This window comes from Macaca nemestrina, chromosome 6 (genome assembly GCF_043159975.1).
Source record: "Macaca nemestrina isolate mMacNem1 chromosome 6, mMacNem.hap1, whole genome shotgun sequence".
Taxonomy (NCBI): domain Eukaryota; kingdom Metazoa; phylum Chordata; class Mammalia; order Primates; family Cercopithecidae; genus Macaca; species Macaca nemestrina.
This window is the reverse complement of record NC_092130.1, coordinates 3823602-3848472: the sequence shown is the minus strand read 5'-3', so window position 1 is coordinate 3848472 and position 24871 is coordinate 3823602. Positions and strand designations below refer to the sequence as shown.

Sequence of the window (24871 nt, the reverse complement as noted above, 5' to 3'; positions counted from 1 at the left end):
CATGCCTGTAATCCCAGCTAATCGGGAGGCTGAGGCAGGAAGGAGAATCATTTGAACCTGGGAGGCGGAGGTTGCAGTGAGCCAGGATCACACCATTGCACTCCAGCCTAGGCAACAAGAGCATAACTCCACCTCAAAAAAAAAAAAAAAAAAGCCAAGTATGGTGGCTTGTGCCTATACTAACCAGCTACTCAGAGGGCTGAAGAGGATAATTGATTTTTTATTTTTTTCTTTTTTCTGAGATGGAGTCTCACCCTGTCACCCAGGCTGGAGTGTAGTGGTGTGATCTCCACTCACTGCAACCTCTGCCTCCCAGGTTCAAGTCATTCTCCTGAATCAGCCTCCCGAGTAGCTGGGACTACAGGTGCCTGCCACCACATCCAGCTAATTTTTGTATTTTTAGTAGAGACAGAGTTTCACCATGTTGGCCAGGCTGGTCTTGAACTCCTGACCTCAAGTAATCCGCCCGCTTTGGCCTCCCAAAGTACTGAGATTATAGGCAAGAGCCACTGTGCCTGGCCAGGAGGATTGCCTGAGCTTGGGAGTTTGAAGCTGCAGTGAGCACCACTGCACTGCAGCCTGGTCAACAGAGCAAGACCCTGTCTCTAAAAAGAAAAAAGAGGGCTGGGCGCGGTGGCGCACACCAGTAATCTCAGCACTTCGGGAGGCTGAGGCAGGTGGATCACTTGAGCTCAGAAGTTCGAGACCAGCCTGGCCAACATGATGAAACCCCGTTAATACTAAAAATACAAAAAATTAGATGGGTGTGGTGGCGCATGCCTGTAATCCTAGCTCGGGAGGCTGAGGCAGGAGAATCGCTTGAACCTGGAAGGCGGAGGTTGCAGTGTGCTGAGATAGTGCCACTGAACTCTAGCCTGGGTGACAGAGCGAGACTCTGTCTCAAAAATAAAAAAATAAAAAAAAGGAGAAAAGAAAGAATTGCAGAAAAGTATAAAGAAAAAATAACCATTATTCCTACCATCCAAAATGATTAATATTTTGGCATATTTGCTTCCAGTTTTTTTTTTGTTGTTGTTGTTTGTTTGTTTGTTTGTTTTTGAGACAGAGTCTTGCTCTGTCATCCAGGCTGGAGTACAGCAGTGCGATCTCAGCTCACCTGCAACCTCCGCCTCCTAGGTTCAAGCAATTCTCCTGCCTCAGCCTCCCAAGTAGCTGGGATTACAGGTGCCTGCACCACACCCAGCTAATTTTTGTATTTTTAGTAGAGACGAGGTTTCACCATGTTGGCCAGGCTGGTCTTGAACTCCTGACATCAGGTGATTTGCCTGCCTTGGCCTCCCAAAGTGCTGGGATCACAGGAGTGAGCCACCGTGCCCGGCCAGCTTCCAGCTTTTTTCATGGATATACTTTGGTTAAAATAACAGAAAATGTGGGCTGGACTCGGTTGCTCATGCCTGTAATCCCAGCACTTTGGTAGTCCGAGGCGGGTGGATCACCTGAGGTCAGAAGGTCAAGGCCAGCCTGGCCAACATGGTGAAACCCCGTCTCTACTAAAAATAAAAAATTAGCGGGCTATGGTGCAGGCACCTGTAATCCTAGGTACTCGAGAGGCTGAGGCAGGAGAATTGCTGGAACCCAGGAGGCAGAGGTTGCAGTGAGCCAAGATTGTACCACTGCACTCGAGCCTGGGTGACAGAGTGATACTCTGTCTCAAAAAAAAAAAAAAAAAGAAAATTACAGAAAATGTTTATAGATATGCTAAAATAAATCCATGCTATGCAAATGTGGCTAACATCTAGCCAAGCTGGACTTTGGCACTTACCCCTGGGCAGACCTGACAGCATGCTGGGCACTGATCAGCCACGAGTCTTCAACATGAGGGTCTCTCCAGGGTGCCCTTTCTCCAGAGCCTTCATCTCAGGTAGAAACAGCAGCAGAGGCCTACGGATGTGAACCAGCTTGTCTGATCTGCAGTGAGGAGGGGTGTAAGGAGTCATCGTTACACAAAAAATAATCAGAAACGGGACAGGTAACAGGTCATTTCACTACACTGGGGCACTGGAAAGAGAGGGCAGGGCCTGTGTAAGGGCACCTGGGCCCAGGGGTGGAGTCAGCTCCGCACACACTTTCTGTCCCAGCAGTGCACTCACTTACTCGCTTACTCGCTTACTCAGTCACCTATTCAGGTGATACTCTCTGATGCCCGCTGTGTCCTTGCCCTCTTGCTAGGTCTGGGAACATGGCAAACATGATGGCCTTCGGTCTAGCGAACGCGGGCAGTCAGCGGGATCCATCCTGACAGGTGAGATGCACAGAGAAGAGCCACCTGCAGGTGTGCAGTGGAGCCCAGAGTGGAAGCGCAGCTGCTCAGGATTGAGGGAGGGGTCAGGGCAACTCGCTTGAGGAGAGGACATTTGCACTGGGCTGTGAGAAAGGAGCATGCTTGCCAGGAGGAGAAGACACGTTAAGGCATTTGAGGCAACACAGGTGATGAAAGGGCGGAAGGTGCAGGGGCAGATGACCTGGGTCTGAATCCCAGCTCTGCTGTTTGTTGGTTCTGTGACCTTGGGGAAGTCATCTTCCCTCTCTGAGCCTCTGTTTCTTCAATGGGAACTAGAAGGAAGGTAATAACAGTTTTACTGTCAAGAAAACAGAAGAGCCCAGGCATAGTGGCACACACCTGGAAGCCCAGCACTTTGGGAGACTGAGGCGGGAGGATGGCTTGAGCCTGGGAGGTCAAGGCTGCAGTGAGCTATGATTGCGCCACTGCACTCCAGCCTGGGTGACAAAGCAAGACCCTACCTCTAAAAAGGAAAGAAGGAAAAAGAGAAAGAAAGCAGAAGGGTCCCGCAGGGGTGAGATGGCAGCACGGCAGGACAAAGAGTGTGAGTGTCCCCGGGCAGAGGAAGCACACGCCCTGCATGCTGGAACGGACACTGGGGAGCCACAAGGGTTGGAGCATGGCTGGAAGGGAGGAGAGAGAGGTGGGAACTGACAAAGTGTGACTAGATTGGGATACTGGTTCTTCCACCACCTCCATCCCTCCCGCAGGGAGGCTGGAGAAGATGGGAGACGAGGGAGAGTCCAGCTTGCAAACTTACCCTTTGAGAGCCTTCACCTTCCTCTGAAATGGCAAAGGAGATTTAAATTCAGGACTGGATCCAGTCTGACTTCAGTCTCCTCATTCAATAAAGGAACAACATATTCTGTTGCTGATGGCCCCTCAAAGAGCCCTCTAAGGGTCAGAGGCCTTCCGCTTCCTATTGTGGCAGGGCAGTGGCAGTGGCAATGGAGGTGGCAGGAAGGGAGGGCACACCTGGAGCTCCCAGGAAGCAGGGGGGATAGGCTGAACAGGGGCCTCCGAGGTGCAGAGGCCAACCAAGCCGGGGGGCCTCCATGCAGGCTTTCCAAAAGTAGATTCTCTGACTTGGGGAATGCAGGAATGGGGACTACAGAACTACCTGATACTCCCATTTTCTAGCTGGGCCTAGACCCAGGCCGTTCTAAGCCTCGTTTTCTCCAAATAGAAACAGAATATAATAAACACCTCAACTCTGGATGCCAAGATGCAAATGAAATGCGAGGGTTTGTGAGGCCCTGGGACCTGGCCCTGCTCCTGCCCCCTCTGCCACCTCACCAGCTCCCAGCTCCCTCCAGCTCCCGCTCAAGCACCGCCCTGCCTCTGCCTTGCTCATTCTGTGTGCTGTGTGGAATGCTCTTCTCCTGACTGGCTCCTTCCCACCACTCAGGCCTCACTCATCTCCAGGTTGCTTCCTCTGAGAGGCCACTCCTACGTCAGGGTCCACAGATCCTCTGTGGCTTGTTACTTTTCCTTCATAGCCCTTGTTGTGCTCTGAAATAATTGCTGACTTCCATTTTGTCCCACTGTCCTTTGGGAGGGCCAGTTTCCTGGAGACAGCAGCTCCATCTTGTCCACTGGAGTAGTCCCAATGCCCAGGATAGTGCCCGGCCTGGGCAGAGGCACTTGGCCAGTTCTGCTGAATGAATGGTTTGGCACAAATGACCTTTTTACAATTTTGAAATAATTTAAGATTCATAGGACATTGCAAAAACATTACAGAAAGGACCTATGTACCCTTAGTTTCCCTCAAATGGCAGCATCTTGTTTAAAACCAGAAAATTGGCATTGTTACAATGTACAGATTTTACTAGTTTTACATGCACCTATTTGTGTGTGTGTGTGTGTGTGTGTGTGGTGTGTGTGTAGTTCTATAAATTTCATCACATGTGGATGTGTGTAGCCCACACTATGATCAAGATACAGATCTGTTCCATCAGTGCAAACATCTTACTTATGCTGCCTCTTTAAAAATCATGCCACCCTTGCCGGGTGCGGTGGCTCATGCCTGTAATCCCAGCACTTTGGGAGGCCGAGACGGGTGGATCACGAGGTCAGGAGATCAAGACCATCCTGGCGAACACAGTGAAACCCTATGTCTACTAAAAATACAAAAAATTAGCCGGGTGTGGTGCCCGGCGCCTGTAGTCCCAGCTACCCACGAGGCTGAGGCTGGAGAATGGCATGAACCTGGGAGGCGGAGCTCGCAGTGAGCCAAGATCACGCCACTGCACTCCAGCCTGGGCCACAGAGCGAGACTTCATCTCAAAAAAAAAAAAAAAAAAAAAGTCATGCCACCCTCTTCCCACCCCCTATTTTTTTTTTTTTTTTGAAATGGAGTCTTGCTTTGTACCCCAGGCTGGAGTGCAGTGGCATAATCTTGGTTCACTGCAATCTCCGTCTCCTGGGTACAAGCGATTCTCCTGCCTCAGCCTCCTAAGTAGCTGGGACTACAGTCAGGTGCCACCATGCCTGGATAATTTTTTTTATTTTTTATTTTTTGAGACAGAGTTTTGCTCTTGTTGCCCAGGCTGGAGTGCAGTGGTGCGATCTCGGCTCACCATAACGTCTGCCTCCCTGGTTCAAGCAATTCTTGTTGCCTCAGCCTCCTGAGTAGCTGGGATTACAGGCATGTGCAACCACGCCCGGCTAATTTTGTATTTTTAGTAGAGACGGGGTTTCTCCACGTTGGTCAGGCTGACCTTGAACTCCCGACCTCAGGTGATCCATTGGCCTCGGCCTCCCAAAGTGCTGTGATTACAGGCATGAGCCACCGTGCCCAGCCTTAATTTTTGTATTTTTACTAGAGACGGGGTTTCATCATGTTGGCCAGGCTGGTCTTGGACTCCTGACTCAAATGATCCTCCTGCCTCGGGCTCCCAAAGTGCTGGGATTACAGGCATGAGTCACCATGCCCGGCCAATAGTCAGTATTTTTTATTTTAGTTCTTTTAATAGGTGTGTAAAAAATTCCTCGTTGTGTCTTAATTTACATTTTTGCAATGTTAAAGGTGTGGAACGTATTTTTGTGAGTACATGAAATATCTCTTTAGTAAAATGTATGTTGATCTTTTGGGCTTTTCAGAGTTTTTTTTTTCAGCTTTCTCAGGTTGAAATTGAGAGTTTTTATATATCTGAGATGTGAGTTATTTGTCAGATATGTGGCTGCAAATTAAAAGTTTTTAATCTTGATAAGGGCCAATTATAGATTTTTCTTTGATGGATTGTTTTTGGTGTCATGTCTAAGACCTTTACACCTAGCCCTAGATTTTCACCCGTTTTCTTCTAAAAGTTTTCTAATTTTATGTTTTACCTTTACATCTATGACCCATTTTAAGTTAATTTTTGTGTAAGTTGTGGAGTTTATTTGTTGAAAAGACTATCCTTCATTGAATGTTTAAAAATCAGTTGGTTATACTTGTGTGGGTGTATTTCTGGGTTCTTAATTCTGTTCCATTGATGCATTTCTCTGTCCTCTGCAAATACCACATTGTCTTGACTAATACAGCGATGACAATAAGTCTTAACATCAGGTACAGTTGATCTTCCCACTTTATTTTTTTTTCTTCTCCTTCTCTTCCTCCTTCTCCTCCTCCTCCTCCTTCTTCTCCTCCTCCTCCTCCTTCTCCTCCTCCTCCTCCTTTTTCTTCTTCTTCTTTCTTCTTCTCTTCTTAAAATCAAGTACAGTTGATCTTCCCACTTTATTTTTGCCACCTTCTTCCTCTCCTTCTCCTTCTTCCTTCTTCCTCCTCCTCCTCCTCCTCCTCTTCTTCTTCCCTCTTTTTCTTCTTCTTCTTTTTTTGAGACAGGGTCTGCCTCTGTCACCCAGGCTGGAGTGCAGTGGCATGATCTTGGCTCACTGCAACTTCCACCACCTGGCCTCAAGTGATTCTCCTGCCTCAGCCTTCCAAGTAGCTGGGACTACAGACATGTGCCACCATGCCCGGCTAATTTGTGTTTTGTTTTGTTTATAGAGACGGGATTTTGCCACATAGGTTGCCCAGGCTGATCTCAAACTCCTGAGCTCAAGCAATCTGTCTCCCTTGGCCTCCCAAAGATTACAGGCAAGAGCCACCATGCTCAGCCTATTCTTGTTTTTCTTTCTTTTTTTTTTTTTGAGACAGAGTTTCGCTTTTGTTGCCCAGGTCGGAGTGCAATGGCACGACCTCGGCTCACTGCAACCTCCGTCTCCTGGGTTCAAGCAGTTCTGCAGCTTCAGCCTTCTGAGTAGCTGGGATTACAGGCATCCACTACCATGCCCGGCTAATTTTTGTATTTTTAGTAGAGATGTGGTTTCACCATGTTGGCCAGGCTGGTCTTGAACTCCTGACCTCAGGTGATCTGCCTGCCTCGGTCTCCCAAAGTGCTGGGATTACAGGAGTGAGCTACCACGCCCAACCTATTCTTGTTTTTCAAAATTGTTTTAGCTACTCTCATTCCTTTGCCTTTTCATATACATTTTAGAATAAGCATATCTGTATTTTTTTTTTTTTTTTTTTTTTGCTTGTAGAGACAGTTTGAGACCAGCCAGGCTGGCCTTAAGTGATTCTCCCACCTCTGCCTCCCAAAGTGTTGGCATTAGGCCAGACGTGGTGGCTCACACCCGTAATCTCAGCACTTTGGGAGGCCGAGGCGGGTGGATCACTTAAGGCCAGGAGTTCATGCCCAGCCTGGACAACATAGAGAAACCTAGTCTCTACTAAAAATACAAAAAGCTGGGCGTGGTGGCCCACACTTGTAGTCCCAGCCATTTGGGAGGCTGAGGCACGAGAATCTCTTGAACCCGGAAGGCAGAGGTTGCAGTGAGCCAAGATCGCACCACTGCACTCCAGCCTGGGTGACAGAGTGAGAATCTGTCTCAGAAAAACAACAACAACAACAACAACAACAACAACAAACCCACAAAAACAGGGCCAGGCGTGGTGGCTCACGCCTGTAATCCCAGCACTCTGGGAGGCCGAGGCAGGTGGATCACTTGAGGTTAGGAGTTCAGAGCAGCCTGGCCAACATGGTGAAACCCTCTCTCTACTAAAAATACAAAAAATTGGCTGGGCGCAGTGGCTTACGCCTGTAATCCCAGCATTTTGGGAGGCGGATCACCTGAGGTCAGGAGATCAAGACCATCCTGGCCAACATGGTGAAAACCCGTCTTTACTAAAAATACAAAAATTAGCTGGGCGCCGGGCGCGGTGGCTCAAGCCTGTAATCCCAGCACTTTGGGAGGCTGAGACGGGTGGATCACCAGGTCAGGAGATCGAGACCATCCTGGCTAACAGGGTGAAACCCCATCTCTACTAAAAAATACAAAAAACTAGCCGGGCGAGGTGGCGGGCGCCTGTAGTCCCAGCTACTCGGGAGGCTGAGGCAGGAGAATGGCGTGAACCCAGGAGGCGGCGCTTGCAGTGAGCCGAGATCCGGCCACTGCACTCCATCCTGGGCGACAGAGCGAGACTCCGTCTCAAAAAAAAAAAAAAAAAAAAAAAAAAAAAAAAAAATTAGCTGGGCATGGTGGCGTGTGCCTGTAGTCCCAGCTACTTGGGAAGCTGAGGTGGCAGAATCACTTGAACCCAGGAGGCGGAGGTTGCAGTGAGCTGAGATCACACCACTGCACTCCAGCCTGGCGACAGAGCCAGACTCCGTCTCAAAAAAAAGCAAAAACCAATCAAACAAACAAAAAAATCAGCTGGGCGTAGCGGTGTGTGCCTGTAGTCCCAGCTACTCAGGAGGCTGAGGCAGGAGAATCACTTGAACCTGGGAGGCAGAGGTTGCAGTAAGCTGAGATCGTGCCATTGCACTCCAGCCTGGGTGACAGAGTGAGACTCCATCTCAAACAAACAAATAAACAAACAAGAACAATGACAACAAAAAACCAAAGTGTTGGCATTATAGGCTCGAGCCACGGTGCCCAGCCTATGCATGTCTGTGTCTTAAAAAACAGACAACAAACCCTTGCTGAGATTTTGATAGGAATTGCATTAAACCTACAGATTGAGAAGACATGCCACCTTCACTATGTTGAATAGTCCAATCCAAGTACATGGTTTGTTTCCACGTATTTAGGTCTGACTTCTTTCATTAGAGTTGTGTAGTTTTCAGCATGCAAGTCCTGCACGTTTTGTTAGATTTAGTCCTAAGTATTTCATTTTTCTTTGAGCAATTAGAAATAGTGTTATTGTGTTTTAAGCTGGGCGCGGTGGCTCACCCCAGTAATCCCAGCACTTTGGAAGGCTGAGCCAGGCAGATCACTTAAGTTCAGGAGTTCAAGACCAGCCTGGGAAACAATATGAGACCCCATCTCTACAAAAAAATACAAAAAATTAGTAGGCTGTGGTGGCGCACGCCTCTGGTCCCAGCTACTTGGGAGGCTGAGGTGAGAGAATCACTTGAACCTCGGAGTCAGAGGTTACAGTGAGCCAAGATCATGCCACTGCACTCCAGCCTGGGTGACAGAGACTCTGTCTCAAAAAAAAAAAAGGTATTATTGTGTTTTAAATTTCGGTTTCCATGTGTTCGTTGCTAGTACATAGAATCAATTAATTTTTTTCTTTTTTTTTTTCAGACAGAGTTTCACTCTTGTCGCCCAGGCTGGAGTGCAATGATGCAATCTTGGCTCACTGCAACCTCCGCCTCCTGGGTTCTAGTGATTCTCCTGTCTCAGCCTCCCGAGCAGCTGTGAGTACAGGCGCCCGCCACTATGCCTGGCTAAGTTTTGTATTTTTAGTAGAGACAGGGTTTCACCATGTTGGCCAGGCTGGTCTTGAACTCCTGACCTCAGGCGATCCGCCTGCCTCAACCTCCCAAAGTGCTGGGATTACAGGTGTGAACCACCGCGTCCAGCAGAATCAATTAATTTTTTTATGTTGATATTGTACCTGTGACCTGAACTCATTTAGTCCTAGGAGTTTTTTGTAGATTCTTCAGATTTTCTACCTAGATTTTCATCCTATCAGCTATAAATTGGGAATTTTATTTCTCCCTTTCCTTACATATTAGGCATTTATTTGCCTAATTTTATTATTTATTTATTTTTTTTTTTTTTTTGAGACGGAGTCTGGCTCTGTAGCCCAGGCTGGAGTGCAGTGGCCGGATCTCAGCTCACTGCAAGCTCCGCCTCCCGGGTTCACGCCATTCTCCGGCCTCAGCCTCCCGAGTAGCTGGGACTACAGGCGCCCACCACCTCGCCTGGCTAGTTTTTTGTATTTCTTAGTAGAGATGGGGTTTCACCGTGTTATCCAGGATGGTCTCGATCTCCTGACCTCGTGATCCACCCGTCTCGGCCTCCCAAAGTGCTGGGATTACAGGCTTGAGCCACCGCGCCCAGCCCTAATTTTATTTCTTTTTCTTGCCTTATTGTGCTGGCTGGGTCTTCCAGTACAGTGTTGAACAGGAGTTGTGAGAGGAGACAGCCTTGCCTGGTCCCCATCTCAGAGGGGAGGCCTCTAGCCTTTCACTATTAAGTATGATGCAAGCTGTAGGGGTTTCTGCAGATGTTCTTTATCAAGCTGAGGAAGTTAGCTTCTATTCCTAGCTTGTTGACAGTTTTTATCATGGATGAGTGTAGAAGTTTGTCAAAATTTTTTTTGCATCGACATGATCATGTGATTTTTCTTTAGCATTTGCAAAATACTGTAAAAAGCTTGGAACCTTCCCGATCTTACAATTTTCTCAGACCTATGGGGCCCTAGGAGCTCAGGTGCTACCGCTGTTCTAGTCCACCTTGTACCAGTGTGCTCCAGGGAATGTAGCCTGAGCCCTCCACCTGGCCAAACTAGCCAAATGCGGGAAATGCCACCGTATAGATTCTTGGAGCTTTACAATGTCCATCGTCATAGCCAAGCCTCAGTGAAGCCCCGCGATAGATTCCTGTTACCTTTGACATGGACTTTACCACATTTATTCGACCACAGAGCTCTTGTTTTGCACAAACCCTGTTAGGGCCTCACTGGACTTTCTCAGAAACACACTTAGAGAACTGTTTTACTGATCTTGTCCCCTCTTTGCAGATGATCCAAAGACTGGAAAGAGAAGTGCCCTGACCAGGGCTCTGGTTAGTGGCATCACAGACACAAGGTCGCAGGTCTCCTGACTCCAGCCCACTGTTCCGGCTCCAGACCACACTGCTGTGACACGCTAACAAGTCAGCCAACATTCCTCATCACCAAGCTGGTCTCTTTCATGGCTCCTGGGCACTCTATCCCCACTGAACCTGGGTCCAAGGGGTACAATTCTTCCTAGTTTCAGTGGGGTTGAAGGGTGGGCAGTATGAACACAGGCCTGGCCAGTAAACGGATCTGATGTGGGCACACAACCAAAGTCAGCCTGACAACACTCGATCCCCAAAGGTGATGCTAAATTAGAGGAAACTGAGCAAGGGCTACCAAGCGCTACTGCGCAGAGAAAAGCAAGGTTGCAGGCCGGGCACGGTGGCTCGCACTTTGGGAGGCCAAGGTGGGAGGACCGCTTGAACCCAGGAGTTCCGAGACCAGCCTGGGCAGCACAGTAAGACTCGTTCCCATTGGAAAAACAAAACAAGTTTTCCTCATGACAGGCCTGAGCCCCCTGATCCAGTCAGGACAGAAGAACCTACCTTGAGATTCATTTTTATCTATTTATTTTTTGAGACAGTCTGCTGTCACCTAGGCTGGAGTGCAGTAGTGCAATCTTGGCTCACTGCAACCTCCACCTCCTGGATTCAAGCAATTCTCCTACCTCAGCCTCCCGAGTAGCTAGGGCTATAGGCTTATGCCACCACACCTGGCTTATTTTTTTTTGAGAGTCTTGCTCTGTCACCCAGGCTGGAGTGCAGCGGCACGATTTCGGCTCACTGCAAGCTCCGCCTTCTGGGTTCACGCCATTCCCCTGCCTCAGCCTCCCAGGTAGCTGGGACTACAGGTGCCCGCCACCACGCCTGGCTAATTTTTTTTTTTTTTTGTATTTTTAGTAGAGATGGGGTTTCACCATGTTAGCCAGGATGGTCTCAATCTCCTGACCTCGTGATCCGCCGGCCTCAGCCTCCCAAAGTGCTGGGATTACAGGTGTGAGCCACCGTGCCTGGCCTAATTTCTTTGTATTTTTAGTAGAGAAGGGGTTTTACCATGTTGGGCAGGCTGGTATTGAACACCTCACCTTAAGTGATCCACCAGCCTCGGCCTCCCAAAGTGCTGGGATTACAGGCGTAAGCCACCGAGCCTGGCCTCCACCTTGGGATTCAAATCACAGGAGACCAATAAGTGACTTTTCCCTCAAACCAATTAGATGGAATCCTGTCACCTGCTAACAGAAGCCTAACTCACATGTGAAGCAGATAGCTTGGAATAGGCCACCACTGAACTGGCTTGGCAGGCCCCTCTGGATGAGCGGGTGTTGGCCACCCCACAGTTCCACAGCAAACAGCAATCTTGTCTGCTCCGGGCCTCATCCCCATCCCACCTCCCACCAAAAAGACACAGGCAGCCAAAGGCAGCGTGGGCGGTCGTTGGTATACATCATACATTTATTAGTGAATATCCCTCTGAAATCAGCAACAATATTAAAAAAAATAATGATTGCACTACTTGGTCAAGCAGAACTAGCAACTTTCATTTTAAAAAAAGTACAAATCTGTTAAAAATTTCAATCAGTATACACATATATATAATACAACATACTAGTTATGTTAAATGCTACAAACCAATGTGAATCCCATGGAATGGAAAAAACCACACATTTAAGCTTTAAGAACCATTTTTTTCTCTATATATTAGCATTTTCTCAAATACATACATGGGAAAAATGAGGTAACTGTAAAATGTGCAAGGAACAGGGCCCCCAAAATTACATATATTTCTATATATATATGTAATTTTATATATATATAAAACCTTTCTAACACAGAACACAGGCGCTGGGCCCAGCCGGGGCTGGGGGAAGGTGCCCACTGTCATGCCTAGGCCAGAAGTTGGTAAATAAAAGAGTAAACAATGGCAAGCCCCCACCACAGGAAATCATTGGTAACATGGCATCTACAGCAAGGTCGGCAAATCACAAACATCCTAAGTAATTGTTGTATAAATCTTGGTTTTAATGATGATTTTTTCAATGCTGTGTTCCCCCCCAACAACTGCTTGTTGGAATCACTGCTGCAGCCGACACACGGCCTGCGAGCCTGTTTCCGCCTGCCCCAGGAACCGTAAGGGGTTTGAAAACCTTTTGTTGGGGTCGGGAAGGGAGGGGTTGGAGAGGGTGGTTCTGTGTAAAACACGTGGGTTTTCAACACTGCTATAAATATAGAAACGTCACCTGGAGTTATATACAGTAAGACTTTGGGTTCTCCATGGGGGTGGGACCAGGCTGACGGGCCCCGCGGCAGGCTGGGGCGGGAGCTGGGAGCCAGGGCCGCTGCCGGGAGAACGAGGGTGGTTGGAGCATCCCTGAGGCAGCAGGCGCCAGGGGCTACCTGCTAGGATGTGCCGGCCCCACACGCAGTTCGTTCAGGGCAGCAACCCCAGCTGGGTGTAGGACAAGAAAGGATTGGGACCAGGGAAAGAGGGTGGGAAGCTCAGCCAGACCCTACAGCGGCCTCCTCCAGGGCTTGGAGGACAGGGAACAGGTTGGGAGGGCCCCCTGGAGATGGGGGTCCACGGCCTTCCTGGTCCCCATTCTCCTGGGATTTCCTTGGAGGAGACTCGCCCAGGCAGGTGGGAGACGGGCCCCGGCTGGAGGGAGAAATGCCCTGAAAAGCGTCGGGTCCCGGTAGGCTCTAGGGACGTGTGCAGTACAGTGCATGGCAGTTATCAGCTGAGCACAGACCCCCAACCCTGCCCCACGACCGCCGGCCGGCCGGGCACACGCATGCATGCAGGCTGGCCAGCACGGCCGTGCTCGGCCCCTGGGCACTCGGTCCCAGTTGGTCCCTATACTCGCCCCTGTTAAACCAAAAGAAAACATAAATTGTCTTAAATATCCACATCCCCAAATCCTACACGCGATTTCGGGCCAAATGAATAAACAAAAACTGCTGCTCCTCACGTTCATGCAAAACAACAGAGGGAGAGGAGAATGGGCACGGGTCTGGCTGCATCCCTGGGAGGGACAGCCACCGGGAACACAGGACTCCCTCTCCCCGTATGGCCCAGGCCCCTCAGGATACGTGTGCCCCAGCTCGGGGCTAGGCTGGGACACTCTCCAGCCTGAGGGTAGGGCTGGAATGTTGTGCCTGGGATGAGGGTCCTCTAGGGAGCCAGACTCAGCCCTCAACAGCAGCCAACGCAGAGCCGGCTGCCTGAGTTCACTGTTTGGGGTCAAGGGGGGAGGATTCAGCTCTGGAGCTCAGGAAATGGCCTCGTAACACCGTCAGTCTATGCACCTGGCAGTGCCACCTGGGCAGAGGGCACACCATTTCAGAGCACGAGACCTTCTGACCCAGGATGGTGCTGTCTGCCCATCCTGGGGCCAAGGATCTCCACCAGCTGCAGCGGGGGAGTGGACCCCTGGCTCTCAGTGCCAGCAGGAAAAGGAGGGACCCGAGGGGCGCACAGGAGGGAGACCAGATTAGGGACACTCAGGCAGCTCCGTGGCGGGCGGACGGGCAGGCAGACTAGGGAGGGAGTCTTTGGAGCTTGGCAAATGCAGGGGCTTATTGCAGGGACTCCTCGCCGGGCTGACCCTGGCACCAGCTCTGGAGATACAGGCAGGAGCGATGGGGCAGGCCTGGGCCACTCCCTCCCCATCCTCCCTGGGCCCTACCCCCAAGTTTCCAGAGCTTCACGCAGGGTTCTCCCGAGCGGCTGTGTGGCCTCACTCAGCCTCCCTGGGCACCTCGGAGGCGTCGGCCCGGCAGATGGGACACGTCCGGTTGGCCTGCGGGAACATGCATGTCAGGCGTTGCTCTCACCAGCCCCAACCCATCACATCTGTGCAGCCACCTGGGGGGACTTGGTCCCCTTAGAGCCGGAACTTCTGAGATGATGACAAGGACAAGGAGGGAAACAGCCCAGGCCTGCCCATCCCCGTCACTGCACGAGGAATGCCCAGGAGCCGGCCTGGGCAGTGTTACCTTCAGCCACTTGTCAACACACTTGGTGTGGAACTCATGGTTGCAGGGCAGCACTCGGAGCAGCTGCCGCGTCTCGAAGTCGCTGAAGCAGACCACACACCTGCGGAGGGGCACGGAGCGTCACCTCCGCGCTGAGGTCCACGGGAGCGCTCAGTGGAGTGTGACTGCCCTGAGAGGGGTGGCCCACGGCAGCCAGCTGTGTTCAGAGGGGTGGGAGGTGGCGCACGGTACTCACAGCGTCTGCTCTGACTGGCGGCTGTCCGGGTTAAAGCGGTATGACGGGAGCTGCTCTATGTCTGCTTTGGTGAGGCCCCGGGGCTTGGCATCTCCCAACCGCTCGGCCAGGTTCAGGAGGGCCTGCATGCGGGCAGGAAACGGGTCAGCGGCGCCCAGGGCTGCAGGTCTCCCAAACCCCACCTCCCAGCATGGGGCTCCACGGGACCTCATAGTTCTCCATCTCCACGTCATCCACGTCCAGATCCAGGCTGATGGTGGGCCCCATTGCTGTTGGTGACATTGGCAGCATCGAGCTAGAGAGAGACAAGTGTGGGGGCCCAGGGTCAAGGTCAAAAGGAGTGGGGCGCACAGAGCCGCTCTCCTGACTCCCTCCTTGCAAACAGAGCCCAGAACGTTGCAGCGGGGACGGGAGCCCAGCTGGTGTGCCTGTCAGGCTTGGGGGAGAACGCAAGATGGCTTCAGAGGCCCTGGGGCCCCTGGAGCTGTGTTTGGGTCTAACCACTGGAGGTTCTAGGAGAACAGGGCATCAGGGACCTCGGGTGGATGTGCAGATACTTACAGGAAGTAGGGCAGGAAGCTGGGGTAGTAGGGTGGTGGGGGTGGTGGTGGGGGCGGCGGGGGCAGTGGCTGCTGCAGGCGGTATCTCTGGGTGCTCAGTCTCCGCGGCATCATGTGAGAATATGGCTGCAAGAGGGGTCAGGTGCGGGTCAGCCCGACGGGCCTGCCTCCCAGCCGGCCCGGAGCCCAGTGGGGTTTGCAGTGGCACTCACCACACCAAAGGACAGCTCCTGGTGCAGCGGGTCGTGGGGCAGGTAGTGCAAGGGCACCGATGGGGAAAGGGCTGGGCCAGGCGCAGAGGTGGAGTAGGTGAAGCTACCGAGGGAGTGCTGGTCCCCACGCAGGTCCACGTCATTGTCGAGCCGCTGTAGGGGCTGGAAGAAGCGGCGCTGGGTCAGGAAGTCAGTGAGACAACGCTGTCCTCGCCCCGCCTCCCCCGGCGCCATCCCCCTCCATCATCATCCCCCGCCAGCATCAGACCCTGCGACTCACCATCCGCGGGTGCTGGGCCTGCAGAGACACAAACTGCCCCAGGGGTGCCATGTGGGTGGGCTGCGGGGGTGGGGCCGGTGGTGGGGGATGCAGGATGTAGTGGTCACTGGAGATGAGGTGGGGGTAGGCCTGATAGGGCACAGGCAGCTGCTGCATGGTGCACGCCTGGATGAGCTGCCGAGAGAGGGGACAGGAGGCGACAATGTTCTCCTGGGCTCTGGGCCAGGTCTATGCCATGCCGCCCAGCAAGAGGCCCCCACCGGGCACACACCCAGCAGCTCCAGGGTCTGCACAAGAAACCGTGTGGAAGGCCCATCCCTGTCCTAGGCCACCAGGCAGGCCACTCTACTCTTCAGGCCCACAGCCTCAACTCCCGGGCCTCTGCCAAGCTGTAAGGCAGGTACAGGGGTACTGGAAGGCCCCTGAACCTTGAAACACTCTATTACCAAATGTGAATACACGTACGCTCTCCTGGGGCGGCCAGGCAGGCGCTCTGACAGCCTGGATGGCTGGATAGCTCAGCTCAGTGCAGGGCTGCCCTGGGCCCGCTGAGCCGCTGGCCTGTGCCTGGGGCTTGCAGCTGGTGGAGTAGGAGCTGGAAACACTCACTCACCGGGGGCGGGAGGCAGCAGAGGGGGTAGTGCTGCCCGCTGAACATCACGGAGCATGCTGGGAGCTGCTGGGCACTGCAGCCAGGGATGTGTTGGCCTGTAGGCAAGGGGAAGCCTTGGGTCGTCACTGTGGTGACCGTGTAGGACAGAGGGACAGGTCCCTGGTGCACCTGTGGGTAGAGAGAACGCCAGGAAAGTGTGAGAAGGAAGCTGGCCCTGAGGGCTACTCTCAGGAGAAATCGTCCTGCCACGATCAGCTGCCGGCTCCCTTCCCTTCTCCACAGCGGCCTACCTCAGTGCAGACCAGACTGTGCCTCTACTCCCAGGGCCCCGGGGCAGAGAAAGCCCTGTGGGAATCCAGCTCTGCCAGTCATCCACTGTGGCCCCTTCCCCGGGCCTCAGTTTACCTACCTGTAAAACAGGGCTAATAATGCCTCCCTGGAACGTGAAATGAAGCAAGCTAGGTGAAATCAAGGCCTTGCTGCCTCTGCTTCTTAGAATGGCTCACAGGGCCAGGGGCACAGGGGATGGGGTTCTGCCTACCTGTTCGTGGAGATCAACCATGAACGGGCTCTGCTGGGTGGCTGGGTGCAGCATTCGGGGGCCCCCGCCGGCAGGAGCCGAGGCTCGGCGCTCCTCTACGGGGAGGTGTGGAGGTCGGGACGGCGGCTGCTGGGAGGGTAAGCGCTCATCCCGGGCAGGTGGGCTGGCCAGGGGACCCTCGAGGCCGGGGCTGCACCACAGAGAGGAGGCCCCGATAGGACTGAGGGGGGCCACTCGTGCACAGAGCAGGGAGAGAAGCCAGGGTGACTCCCCCCATGGGGAGGGAAGGCAGCTCAGGGCCCTGCGCCCCACCCCTGCTGGCCCCCGTGCCCCAGCATCAGAATGGTGAGGCTCCTTCCTACCTTCCCCAGAGCTGGCCCGGGGTGCTGCCGGGTCCCGCAGAGAATCGCCGCTGACCCACGGGGGCAGAGGGTGGCCACCTAGTCACTGCCAGAGCCCATGGTCGCATCAGGGGGGCAGGGGGGTGGAGGGGCTGGGCCGGGACTCACAACTCTAGGAGGCAAAGAGACAAGGAAACTGAGGCGCCTGGTCAACATGGTGAAACCTCGTCTCTACTAAAAATACAAAAACTAACCAGGCATGGTGGGGGACACCTGTAATCCCAGCTACTTGGGGGGCTGAGGCACGAGAGTCGCTTGAACCTGGGAAGCAGAGGTTGCGGTGAGCTGAGCTGAGATCGCGCCGCTGCACTCCAGCCTGGTGACAGAGCGAGACTCTGTCTCAAAAAAAAAAAGAAAAAAGAAAAAAAGAAACTGAGGCACAGAGGAGTCCAGGCGCTTGCACCATGAGGGGTCAGGAGACAGAACCAAACCTCTGCAGTGTGACCCCAGGGACCAATGGTGCTCAGCCGCGCCCCTCCTCTGAGGCCTGGGGTCCACTGCTGAAGAGCCAGGACAATTCAGCGGGCCAGCACCCAGGCCTCCTCAGTTGTGAGCTCAGGGAGCTGGCCAGCGCGCTTCCAGGCCAGTGGGCTCCCCACAGGCTCCTGCTGGGCGGGGTCTCAGGGCACCCTGTCTCGGAGAGGGGCTTAGGGATGGACCTTTTTCTGCCTTATACCAGGGGCTACAACTTGGCCTCCAGGTGGCAGCTGGGGGTTCCTGAGGAGGCTCCAGCATCCTCCCTTCCCTCTGGTTGGCTCCAGCAGGGATTCCAAACAGGCCTGGCACCCAGTTCTCCTCTTACGGGCGCCAGGCAAGAGGTTCTAACCTGCTCCTGCCCTCGGGGGCTTCCAGTCCAAGGCAAGACACTACTCTTTCTTTCCTTTACCTGCTCCCACTGTGCCTAGCCAAGTGTGACTTCATCTACCTTTCAAGAATGTATAGCTGGCCCATTTTATAGAGGAGGAAACTGAGGCTCAGCCAGAAGAAACTTGCCCAAAGCCCCACGGTAGTGTTAAAGCTGGGAGGTGGGCCAAACACAAGCTTCTCCCTGTGCTCTGCTGCCAACAGAGAGGACCCGTCCCAGGCTTCACGGGAGGCAATGAAGGAGGCCGGCCTGGGGAGACTGGAGTCTGGCATGCAGCCAGGCCTTTGCTCTGGGGCCCCCAACCCAGCCCTCAAAGTAGGAGGTGGGGCCTGTTGAGAAAAAAGGGAAGCAAGAACCCGAGAGAGGAAGTTGAATAGGAATGGGTTGGGCAGGGTCTCCTGCCTCAGGTCAGAGCCGAGGGTCCAGGTGGGGGATGTCCAGGGACCTGGCTCAACCTCAGGGTTCCGCTCAACTCAAAGTTGCGACAAGGCCCTTGCTGGAAAAGCTCTAGAACCTATCAGGCCCTGCAAAGCTGAAGGATGCGTCCGACAGGACCAGCTCTTTGTTGTTCCTGCCACAGGGAGGCCCCTTCCATCCCTTCTCCCACCTAACAAAACTCCTATGCATCCCTGATACCCAGCTTTCTTTTTTTTTTTTTTTTTTTTTTTTGAGACGGAGTCTCGCTCTGTCGCCCAGGCTGGAGTGCAGTGGCGCGATCTCAGCTCACTGCAAGCTCCGCCTCCCGGGTTCACGCCATTCTCCTGCCTCAGCCTCCCGAGTAGCTGGGACTACAGGCGCCCGCCACCTCGCCCGGCTAGTTTTTTGTATTTTTTAGTAGAGACGGGGTTTCACCGTGTTAGCCAGGATGGTCTCGATCTCCTGACCTCATGATCCGCCCGTCTCGGCCTCCCAAAGTGCTGGGATTACAGGCTTGAGCCACCGCGCCCGGCCTATACCCAGCTTTCAAGGCTGCCTCCCTGTTGACACAGCCAGCCAGCGTAACTGTCAGCTCAACACCTAGTTCCTTCCTGCCAACAGCGACAAGAACCATTTCCTCTGTGCTGCACTTCACAAGCCTGGGCCCTACTTCTCAAAAGGAGCCCACATGGGAGACGGGGCCCGGCCAGCAGAGGATGTGGGCAGGGCCAGGGACCACCTTGTGTCCAGCTCAGGGCAGGCCTGATGGGATAAATGTGCACGGAACAGAGCCAATCACACAGGTCCCAGGCCACCCAGTCTGGCAGCGATGACTTTAATGCCAATGACTGAAAATTGGGAGATTACAAAAAAACCTGGCGTCTCATGACAAGTCTGGTCCCACTTGTTTCTGCCTGGCCCCCTCACTGGGAGCAAGAGCCTTCCCTCCAGGTCACCCAGGCCCATCCTCTGCCTGCCCATCATCGGGGACTGGGTTTGTGACCCCTGGCCTGGGCCAAGTGCACATCGTGACAGGCATGTCTACACGCACAGCCTCCCTCATTCCTGCCGACAAACCAGCCAAGCAAACAACGGCCAAGGGAGACTCAGGAAATCCCCAAATAACTGAAACAGCAGATGCCTGGCCCATCCCAAGCCTCCTGGACCAGACGCTTTGGAGGGATGGGGAACAAGGGCACCTAGATTTTTATCAAATTCCCCAGAAGTTGTCACAGCACAGCTAGGTTTGGGAATTTCTACCCCAGCTAACCTCAGAAAGCCTGGGAGCCCGCAGTTCTGCTGGTGCGGAACAAGCACCATAGTAACTATGCTGTTTCCCCCGCGCCAACTTGGTGAGTCCTCCCAGCAGCCAAGACACCAAGGCTCGGAGAGGTGAGGTCCAAGGCCAGTCAGCCGGAATCGTGAGTGCACAGGGGCATGACCTAAGCAGTCTGGCCGTAAAGCACCCACGATTAGCCACCAAGCCAGCAGCCTTGACTGCTCCTCTTATGCCAGGATGTCTTGCAGATGGCTGAGCAGTGCCAGACCCAAGGCACTCTCACAGAGGCCCAGGCTTGTGGGTGTCTGCTCTGTAGACACCCTACAAAGGCACCCACTCCCCAAGGCAGGGAAGGTGGTAAGGAGCTGGGAAAGCAAGCCAGAAGACAGAAGGGCCTCCAGCTATAAGAGCGTCGGCCCTCACAGACTCACACATGACAGTCACTTCTAGCTAGATTCTTGCCTAGCTAGATTCTTGCCTAGCTAGACCGTGGGCAAGGGCTTCCCCTCCCGAGCCTCAGTATCTTCATCTGTAAAATGGGAACAGCCCAATAACTACCTCCCAGTTTACCATCAGGGACTGCTCCAAGGCAACAGCAGAAGCAGCTTGTAAAGTCTGAACGTAGCTTGGGTGTGAATGATCATTATTAGAGACTACAACACGCTGACCTCCATTTCCAGCCCCCAGCAGAGCTTGAAGGGCACCACTTCCCAGGCAGCAGGCTACTCGAGGGGAATACCTCAGCTGGGAAGAGTGGATCCTGGCTCTTTAAGCCCTGCCAGGAACAGGGGTGGCATAGAAGGGTTACACCCACTTCACAGCTGAGAAAACTGGGGCTGAGAGAAAGGAAGTAAGTTACTCTAGGCCACAAGGCCAGAGAGAACAGAACTGGTCCGTCCTAGTTGGCCTCCTAGGCCCAAACTCCCCCAACCCATAACTCCTTGTGGCATCAGTAGCTGGAGGAAATCGCCTAATCCCGAGTGGCCAAGCCGTACAGGAGGCTGGGAGAGCACTCTCTTTCAGGCACCCGTCTTTAGCTCGGTGGTACAGAGAAGCAAGCAAGGCCCAGAGTTGGAGCTAGCAACTTGCTCAAGGTCAAACAGCAAGGGTGGCCAAGTGGCCTCCCCTAACAACTGCTCTGCCGGTCCACATTTCTGTGCTGTGCTGTCACGGAGGTCTGTGCGATCAAGTCTTGGGAGTCCCGTCGCTGAGCCCCGTCCGCCCTGAGGCATGCAATGCATTCTGCAGTTAACACCACCCCTCTACACCCACCGAGGAAAGCCGGCCAACCCCTTAGGTCCAGCGCCCCAAGCACCTACCCTGACCTCGGTCTAAGAGCCCCAGGGATCTGTTTGCAGGAAGAGACACTCCCTTTTGCAGATAAAAACAAAGTCAGACCCTGGGGGCATGAGTAGACACAGCCAGGAAGAGAAGCCCCCCTTCTTACTTCCCCATACCCCACTCCAAACAAGCAGGCTCTGCCCAGCGCAAGCAGAGCTTCCCAGCTGGAAGCCGCTGAGGGCCGGACCACCAGACAAGGAGAGAAAACTCCCTGGGTGACCTTGGTCAAGGAAATCCCTTTGCTTCTGAGAGCCTCAGTTGGCACAACTGTAAAATGGGGGTGGAAATCTTTCCTTCCCAGAGCGCCCAAATAAAACCAGAAGAGTCAAGAAGAAACCAGGTGGTCACACTAGTGGGGGAGGAGACCAGTGTCCCTGGGGAAGGGGGGCTCTCCAACGCGGGCCAAGTGCATGTTGTGGGGCTCTGGGAAGCTTACCCAGCCACCCCTCTCCAGGCATAGCGCTGGGGAGCCGAGGCGCGGACGTCTGCCCCGAGAGGGGCCTCCCTCGTCCGCTTCCCACTCTTTTGTGCCGCTCTCGGAGGGACACCGGGGGCGGGAGACAAGACTGCAGCGCAGGGGCCGGAGCGCTGTGACTTTAAGAGCCGAGGATCCCGGACCATGTGCTCGGCGAGAGACAAAAGCAACAACAAAGGAAGTGGCGGCCGCAGGGGGAGGGGGGCGGCTCCTTCCTCTCCAACCGCAGCGTTCAGCCGCAGGAAGAGTGGAGACCCGGCCTGGCCACGGGGGGCCCGGGGGGGTTCCTGATCCCTGGGGTCTCGCTGTCCGCAGTCTGGATCGCCCGTGATTAACCCCTGCGGAGCTAGCTAGATCACGGCCCCCATTCCCAGGGGAGGGGAGCAGGAGGTCCATGAGTAGGGGAATAGGGAGTTGGGGGCCCTGGCCCCGACTCACCTTTGGCCGCCCGGCCACACGTTGACTCCTTTGTTTCCGATCTAAGACGGCCAAACTGGGCAGGGGGCGGGGGGGGGGGGGCTGCCTGGACCCTTTAAGAGCTCCCGCCCTGCGAAACAATGTGCTCCCCTCCCCACCCCCGGGTCCGGGGGCAGCCCGGCTCCTTCCGGGGCCTCTCTCTTTGTTGTCCGCCCGACGGCGTCTGCCTCGCGAGGCCCACACGCGGTCAGTCTCTCTCGGCCCAAGCCCTCAGGGAGCGGGAGGCGGCGAAGGACGCAGCTGGGTCTGCGCGGCAGCCGGCGGCTGGCCCTTTAAGAACTGTCCGCGGCGGCAGCGGAATGTAACAAACCCCACATTTGATTCACAACATTCGAAGCGGCGGGGTCGCGCGCCGGGCGGGAGGGGGCTCGCGGGGGCGCGCCAGGAGGATACGGCAAACAGTAGCCCGCTGCAAGCCCGCGGGGGCCCCGCCCCGCGCCGGGAGCTCCGCCCTGAGAGCCAATCACTCGCCGCGACCACGCACGTGACTACTGGGCCGCCATCTTGAAAGATTTTTTTAACCACCTCGCCCCCACCTTCGCACTTAAAGTGACCGCAGCCCTAGTCAAAAGCAAGGGGCGGGGCCACATGGACTGATATAAAGATGGGGAGACCCCAGGGTGGGCAAAACCGATCGGCTGCAACTCGAACTTGCTATGCAAACTCGCTAACTACTCGCGCCTCTGAGGCTGTTTCCCTGCCGAAGAAACTGTACTGCAGGACAACCGGCAGTACGGACTTACTGTGTCATGGTCCCCTCCTCGGGGACAGGGTGCCGCCTGAGATACTGAAGTGCAATGGGTCTGACCTCTGACAGGGCGAGAGCGGCCTCAAGCCGGCCCAAGTAGTTAGGCTAGCTCTAACAACCCTGGGCCGGCCACCTTCCCGGAGATGACGTCACCCCCAAGAGCTGCAGCACCGCGCTGACATCATGGCCCGGCCGCCCCACATCTCCTTGTTTATACTACGCGGCGTCTTTAAAAAGCTGGGACGGCCCACATTGCCCAACAGACCAATGGCGGGCCACCCATGCAAACGAGATAACGTCCGCCGGGCAAGGAGATTGGCCCTGCTCGCGCTGACGTCACAGAGACATTTAACCGCCCCGCCCCCAGCGTGGCGGCGAAGGAACAGGGGCGGGGAACAGGTAGTAGTTTAAAGCAAAACTGCAGGCACCGGGCGCTCTAGCTGCTAGGCTGGGCTTGAGAGTTTGGTGTCCCCGCGGAGACCTCCCTACCCAGGGAAACTGGGAACTAAGCCCAGTGAAGCCTCTATACTTTAGTTTTCTATTCCTCTCAGCAGCTATGAGACGGAGGGATTGCTAATAGCCAGTTCTTTTTACAGATGGGGAAAGTGAGGGCCTTCCCTTACTCCAGATCACACAACTAGAAATGTGGCGGAGCAGGAATTTGAACCTAACCCAAAGCCAAGCCTCGTTCTCCTTTGCCTCGAAGCCCACCCACCCGGGCAAAATTTATACAAAATGGGGTATTACCTCCACCACAATTATATAAGCAGAAAATCAGTAATTTCCTAAATATCCGAGAGCTGGAAGAGGTCGAATAATGAATATTGAGTGCATGCATATATAATCAATAACGACTCTTGGGCAGTTACCACAAAGAGGCAGCTGGAGGCGACATGGAGCTACCTCCAAGACAGCCATAAACGAGGCGCCAATGCAAAATGTTAACATCTGTTAACCTGCGTGGTGGGCCATGGGGCAGGGGGATGGGGGGCTCACTTTCTTTGCTTCTTTGGTATATTTCATAATCCCAAATTTTAAATAAAAATTGAAACCAAGATGCTTAACAGGTGTAACAGTATGTATCAGGTTTTTTTAATTGGACATATACCACATCTGCATTTATTTCTGGAAGGGTATACAGAAAACTGATTAACAATTGTCCTTAGGGAGAACTGGAAGGGAGAAGTGGGTCAGGAGGATAGACTATTGTATATATTGCACATTAGCTCTTTTTAAAAAACTCTATGCATCATAACCCACTGAAATTTTAAAAGAAAACTATTATAGAGACTATGTCTTAAGTCTTTTAAGCCAGAAAACCGTTTGTTCCCTTAGAATCAGAAATCCCCTTTCCGCTTGGGGAACAGACATGTTTATGGCAATGTTTAGACCAGCAACAATCAGTATCACTGTGCAATACAATGACTGAAGATGGAACTGAGCCGGTTCTTTGCAGATCTCTAAGCAACACAAGAGCAAGTTCATGATGCAGTGCTATCGATGTTACCCGGAATGCCAAACTCTATCCATCACAGTTAAAAATTACGTGTGCATGAGAATAAGTGTAGATATACAAGGTTATGTCTTTAACCAGTTCCTTATCATCAACTGTTCCTTCACCTCCAATGTCTCCTTCAACCTTTTGTTTTCCCCACTACATAAAAGCAATTTGAAAACCCTCCCCTTGGCCGGGCGCAGTGGCTCACACCTGTAATCCCTGCACTTTGGGAGATCGAGGCGGGCAGATCACAAGGTCAGGAGTTTGAGACCAGCCTGACCAACGTGGTGAAATCCCGTATCTACAAAAAATACAAAAATGAGCCGGGCATGGTGGCATGCACCCGTAAACCCAGCTACTCAGGAGGCTGAGGCAGGAGAATCGCTTGAACCCAGGAGGTGGACGTTGCAGTGAGCTGAGATCACGTCACTACACTCCAGCCTGGGCGACAGAGCGAGACTCTGTCTCAAAAAACAAAACAAAACAAAAAAAACCCTCCCCACATTCGAAGGTACCTACATATTTGTTAGATTACTGCCTGCCTGCCCTTATGGATAGGGCCTACAGTGGCTCCCT

The 24871-nt window shown here is 53.5% G+C and overlaps 1 protein-coding gene and 1 long non-coding RNA gene across 3 annotated transcripts; one reads left to right on the top strand and one right to left on the bottom strand.

The window, feature by feature from the left end:
• The first annotated feature begins 1724 nt into the window (after positions 1 to 1724).
• Positions 1725 to 10422, top strand: LOC139363687 (uncharacterized). The gene is made up of 3 exons (XR_011624413.1): positions 1725 to 1990; positions 2191 to 2263; positions 10323 to 10422. It is a non-coding gene; the product is annotated as an uncharacterized lncRNA (long non-coding RNA).
• A 1372-nt stretch (positions 10423 to 11794) lies between these two features.
• Positions 11795 to 24621, bottom strand: LOC105480941 (ring finger protein 44). Of its 2 annotated transcripts, XM_071098058.1 has the most exons (12): positions 22011 to 24621; positions 17390 to 17530; positions 17157 to 17307; positions 16795 to 16984; positions 16254 to 16421; positions 15641 to 15814; positions 15361 to 15522; positions 15150 to 15274; positions 14796 to 14883; positions 14589 to 14710; positions 14354 to 14453; positions 11795 to 14157 (listed from the first exon to the last, which is right to left on the bottom strand). In XM_071098058.1, exons 3-12 carry the CDS (start codon positions 17261 to 17263, stop codon positions 14095 to 14097), a joined length of 1299 nt encoding a protein of 432 aa, XP_070954159.1. In that variant the 5' UTR covers positions 17264 to 17307; positions 17390 to 17530; positions 22011 to 24621; the 3' UTR covers positions 11795 to 14094. The 2 variants fall into 2 exon arrangements, with proteins under 2 accessions (XP_070954159.1, XP_011738449.1); XM_011740147.3 differs by lacking the exon at positions 17390 to 17530.
• Between the last annotated feature and the right edge of the window lie 250 nt (positions 24622 to 24871).